The following is a 6,007-nucleotide window of genomic DNA, read 5'->3' on the forward strand; positions in this document are numbered from 1 at the left end:
GGGTCCGATAACTAATATTTTCTGAATTTAAATGGAAAATGAAAACAAAGAACATATCTAAATGTTGATAAATTCATTCTATTGATTCTTGTTTTTCTGTCATATTTTGAATTTAACACACCGAAGTAACAATAAAGATTATTATTTTTAAAAGACGTGTGTCCTCATTTTCGACAATAGGGTGGATTACTCACAGGGCCTTTGTTGTCTACCAGGGGTGTATTTCCTGCTGGGTGTTGAATATTTATCAGGGCGTTATTCCCCAAAGGGCCTTGATTTTGTACAAGAGGTGGATTATGCATAAGGGATGGATTTCCTGCAGAGATGGCCATAGTGGCTGAAAGTGCGACTGCGCCACAAGGTCTAAATGGTTCAGTGTAAAGGGTAAGTGGACCAGGTAAACCGCCATCAAATAAAGATTGCCCCTTACTATATCCATTCTACAGTCTGTATACCTGTTTATACCGAATGAACTTTGGGAATTTCCTTCTTTTATGGTCTATTAATCTATTGAGTCTTTTGTAATAAAATTTGAAGAGTAGAATGAATGGCTAGGTAGGAGTGAGCCGAAAATAAAGAAAATAAGAGTTGCATAATATTACGTTTGAAACTTTAAAATATATCGAAAGGAACCTACTCGTAGAAAAGTTTGAAGACTTTTTTTCTGAATTACAGGATATTAAGGCAAGGAAAAATTTGACTTTTAGAAGTTTGGAAGAATTTACAAAATATTTTATGAAGTTTTGGAAGTCTTTTCAAGTTTTAAAATATTTTTAATCTCTCAAAAACTTTTCGAATTTGCAAATATATTTTGAAATTATATTAGTTTATTCTAACATTTTTAAAAGTTCTGAAAAATTACATTAAAATCTTTCTGATTCCTTTTCGACAATTTTTTAACTGCTTTAAAATGTTGAAAAAATATTCTTTATATTATTTTAAAACTCATTTCTCAAAATAATAAATCATAAAAAGTTTTCCTAGAAATGCCAAGACAAATTTTTCCATTCTCTTGAAACTTTTTAAAACTGTTGTAAAGCTTCTTTTTCGAAACTTTCAAACCTCTAAACAAGTCTTAACTCCTTTTTAATGATTTAAAAACTTCTTAATATCCCTTGAGCTTAATACAATATTTTCCAAGTTTTTCCTTTAAAATTTTTGTAAATTATTAAAAATGTTTCGAAACCTTGTATAGTTTTCTCTGAATTAATTTTTCAAAATAATAAATAATTTCAAATTTCCCCATGGATCCTAAGAACAATTTTTTGGAAAATGTTTTAAAGAAATTTTGTATGAATTTTTAAAAGCTGAAATTTCTCTAAAAAAATTTCCGTGTATTCCGCGCCGTTTGCCTCAAAATAGGAATGTTCGATCTCTTACATAGTATTTCCGATAAATAAAACCAAAATTACAAGTCCTATAAAAAAATGATACCAGGAAATTTAGTAGGTTTTTTTAAAAGCTGTAATTCCTCCTCAAGATTTTTCCCGCAATTTTGCGTTGCTTGGTTTAAAATTTGAATTTTTTCATAGTATTTTCAATAAATAAGTCCAAAATGACAAATTATATAAAAAAATGGTTCAAACATTTTTTAGGTCTTTTTAAAAGCTGCAATTCACCCATAAAAGTTTTTTTCTCATCCCACGTGGTTTTGCCGAAAATTTAAATTTTCCATTTTTTAAATAGAATTTTTGATAAAACTAACCGAAATGACAAATATTAACAAAAACTTAGATGTGATATTTCGGCCTATTAATAATACTTCCTGAATACTAAATGATGCGAATGTAAAAATGATTGCATATTTGAATAAGTTGAGACTGATTTTATGCTTTAAAATTGTAATTTAAATTAAAAATTATATTAAAGTTTTTACTTAATTCTTTTAATTAGAAATTCTATCAACTTTATTGGCAAAATTCGAGTTTTTTACCTTTGCAAGCGTTCCTTATTTAAAAGATCAATTTAATAAATTCTCAAATTATTTGGTAACTCTGAAATTTATACATTTGAAACGAAAAGTCTTGTATACAAGTACAAATTTAGTAAAAGTTTTTTGGAGTTGTTTTTTACATACTATAGAACCGATTGGTGCAGTTTACTTCTAATCTAGGATCAATATTGATTAATTTGTATCAAATTACTTCATTAAAAGTTGCTGTTAGAGAAAGAAAATGTAGTACATGTATATTATCTTTATCGATTTTAAAGAAATATTTTTATTATTTTTACTAAATACTCCGGAATGTGAAAAATCATTTGGAAAAATAAACATTTACTTAATTATAAAATGAGCATTAAGGAGGTACCATCTCTACAAGAATTTTCATTACCATTTCAAACAAAACTTTCACGATATGTAAATATGATCACCAGAAATCCCAGAAGCCTAGAGTACTTTATAAATAAGTTATTAACGTTTTTAGTTTCGTCATATTTAACATTGCGTCTTATGAGTGATGACGTTTTAGAGCTCTTTACTGAGTGATATCCAAGTAACAACCATTAAGATATTATTGATAGTTTTTTTAAAATGAAAAACAAGTATTTCAAAATTGAGGTGCAAAAATAATATTAACCATTTTCTTTCTGCATATTCATGAAGCAAAATAATTAATCACGAAATTTGCGCTTCTGAACGTTGACTATCACAATCTGGCAACATCGCGAGGGGCGATCAATATAGATCTCAGCCAGACGTTGATTCATGTCGCCGGCGACATGATCACAATGTTGCCAGATTTTAACTCAGTAAGTCTTGCGAGTGTATGTATTACGACTGCGTAGTCAACTGATCTCGGCAGTAGCGATGGTACCTCCTCAAAATTAATGTATTTGGCAAACCAGAATTGTTATTTTTTAAATCATGTTGGAATCCCTACTTCTACTTTACCGATTTTTGGAGAAAACAGGGGAGGAGCAACGAGGAGCCAAGGATAATAGATTTTAAAGTATTAACCTTGAGTCGCAGAGCAACGATTTTAAAAGAGTGGTGGGAGGTAGTCAGAAGAGGGTAATAGCTAGGCATTCCACGATAATCTTTGCTATATATAATTTTCCCCCACTCCGCAGCCACGTGCCGCGTCTAGCTGTATAATATCACCTTGTATTTGATAATTTTTTTTGGGTGGATATACCTACTATTCATCATGAAAAATGGTTCAATTTTTATGGAAAAAAAAACTAAAAAAATACATTTGTAACCAAAAAAAGAAGGTTTGAACAATATTATATCATGTTAAGACTCAGCAAACCGCCGCTTTGACGGCCGAGGCCGATGTTTACAGTACGATGTGTATATGCGGGCGCCGAAGGCGCGTGCATAGCCAGTTACAGTAAACTAAAATTAAACATAACATTGAATGAGGGACGTGAGCTTCATACCAGCCATAGTGTAGCAGATTCGCCATCTTAACACAATTGTTAGCAGTTGACAAAACACTTATGGACTTTCGTGCAATTCAACGAGTTGCTGCGTGTTACCGATCGGCGTGTTCTGTACAACTATATTGAACAATGTACAAACATTAGGCATATGAAGTGCGCATGCGTCAAAAGAGAGAGCCAGGAGTATCGCGACTTGGAACAAAAGCGCCTGCGCGCAATGCGTAAAAGGATACTTTTACGGCCGTGGCCGACAAAATATCCACTCCGACAAACGATAACTTCGCGTCCCACAAACACGCTCAGAAAGATACGAAAACCTTCCGGTTTTGCATAAAATACTTAAATTTTCAGTAAATAGTAGAACGCGCGTGTTCAAAAGAAGGTATTATTCACTTTATTATGCACTTAACATCCATTAATTTTTGTGCGATCATTTTTATCTTGATTTACTTTAAAGAGAACGTTGAACTTTAAAAATTTGATTTAAATACCGCGCGTATTTTAGAAGTTATGATTCCGGTTATGTTACACCAATAAAAATCGGAGTGAAGTTGTCTCAAATCTATCTTAAGCATCTCTAGTTGAAACGTAGTAACCAGGAGGTTTGAAGGGCGCTAATTTCAAATCTGGAGTCAAAGTTTTAAAAAACAAAATGGTAAGCGAAAATGTTACAAAACATTTGAAAGGCAAGTTCCGTATTAAAATCAAAGACTTGTAACGAATCTAGTCCCAATGAACTTACAACTCTTTTGCGCAATCGCCCCTTTTCAGGACCACTAATCATTTATGTTTTTGAGTGATCTCTGTTTCTACCTAACCATTAATAAGAAACATCGACAAGTTAGGGAATAGTTAGGGTTTTCGAGATCGTTACACATATTATAAAAATGTCTTATGAGTTATCAACATCTTGTTTAATAAGCGAGAAGAACTCCAGATCACTTTCTTTTTTTCGTTTTTAAAAAATTTAATTTAATTTTTTTACTTTTGGTGAAACTTTCAAAATATCGACATCACCACCAATAAAACGAGTCGAAAAGAACACTTTTTTTAATCGTGATAAAAGCCCCAAACAGAAGATGCCATTTAAGAAGTAAAAATCACTACAGTGCTTCAAAAAAATTGTTGGCATTTATATAACTATGTATAATCGGCATAAACATAAAAAAAATCATTTTTTGCAGATTTCCATCTAAGCTTCCATACGAATTGAAGAAAGTGCTGCAAAAAATTAGGATAAATATACTTTCAATGATTTTCTTTTGTGTTTGCACAACAGTTTTAGAGAAAAATCCAAAATACGTAAAAAAAATTTTAATGGAAATTTTTTATTTGTAATTTTGTTTTTCATGATAAAATTATCAAATGCCTGCTTGCCGTATTTTTTACTGCGTAGGCCTGTCTTTCAATCTACTGTCAAGGCGTGACCTGTGCTTCCCAGACAAAAAGCTTCAATTTGGTTTTGATTCTTTGATGTCTTATTTTCTAAATAAATTTTTTCCCCCAAAACGATGGTTTCATAGGCACAGAAAATCAGTTTGAAATCGGCAAGAACCTAGTTTTTTTAAACTCTGTCCTTGTTGCGGGCTTGACTACGGCACCCATGAGACTGAAACAACATTATTAAAAGAATATAGTGCAATTATAATTATTAAAAACGGCTACTTTCGTTTATGACATGAATCTTATAAGCTTGAATATACCTCACATCTTTTTACAGTATAATGACCTAGTTGCCGTTTCATTCTCTAATTTTCGTATTTAGAGAATTTATTGTGATTCGTTCTGAACAGAAACATAAATAGACAACACATGCTCAGAAACGTTGATTTATTGAAATTTCCTAAAGACACCGTGTTCTTGAATAGGTGAGCATATTTCCTCCATTTCATCTTCTTACGCCTAATTAATTGTACATAGAATGGAGACCAAAATATGTCGAATTGATAAAATAAATAAAACTAAAGAAATAGGACAAGAAGCAATTTTTATATCCTCGCGTAAGTGGAAAATAGACTGCATTTCTAGTCCTCTTGATTCTTTGTAGGTGACGAGATCTGTAAGAGAGAAGAAAGCATAATAGAAAAACAAAAAAAATTAAGACTTGATCATATTTTAAAATATATTTATATTTTAATTATAAAAAAGGTTTAATTGTAATTTTTAATGTAAAAGTACTCATATTTTTGTCAATATGTTATACATGTATGAAAAATGAATTTCTTTCATTGTAATTAAAAAACAAATTGATCTTTGTTGAAAATAAATGTAGCATTGTCAGTAAATTATGTTCGTAGTAGGCAAAATCAATCTTATTACTCCATTGTGAGTTTGAATTAACGAGGCACAGCCAAGTATTGCAAGCACACGAGGGTAAAAAGATGCTTGCCTTCTTGGAGTACACGATATTTAATGTAACAAAGTCATGATTTACAAGTGTATAATGACTGACATTTGACGTTAGGTTGATGCGGCTATCATCATACACACGAGCGACAACGATTGCACATGGGCGGAGTGCGATTCTGTTCCCACAATGCGAAATGGTTAAACTGCGATACGCCGTTTCTTGTCAAAAATCAGGACTAGAAAGAGAAATTTACATCTTGTACAGTGAAAT

At 31.4% G+C, this 6,007-nt stretch overlaps 1 protein-coding gene across 5 annotated transcripts in view; it reads right to left on the reverse strand.

The window, feature by feature from the left end:
- Positions 1-5,200: 5,200 nt before the first annotated feature.
- The window catches only part of LOC117173485 (transcriptional regulator ATRX homolog), a 241,022-nt gene continuing 240,215 nt past the window's right edge, over positions 5,201-6,007 (reverse strand). For all 5 annotated transcript variants that reach the window (XM_033362091.1, XM_033362092.1, XM_033362090.1 and 2 more), the window contains one exon: positions 5,201-5,444. In XM_033362091.1, coding sequence (XP_033217982.1) covers positions 5,412-5,444 — 33 coding nt within the window. In that variant the 3' untranslated portion in view covers positions 5,201-5,411. The remainder of the gene's footprint in view (positions 5,445-6,007) is intronic.

Source organism: Belonocnema kinseyi, chromosome 5 (assembly GCF_010883055.1).
Source record: "Belonocnema kinseyi isolate 2016_QV_RU_SX_M_011 chromosome 5, B_treatae_v1, whole genome shotgun sequence".
In the NCBI taxonomy this organism is placed as follows: Eukaryota; Metazoa; Arthropoda; class Insecta; order Hymenoptera; family Cynipidae; genus Belonocnema; species Belonocnema kinseyi.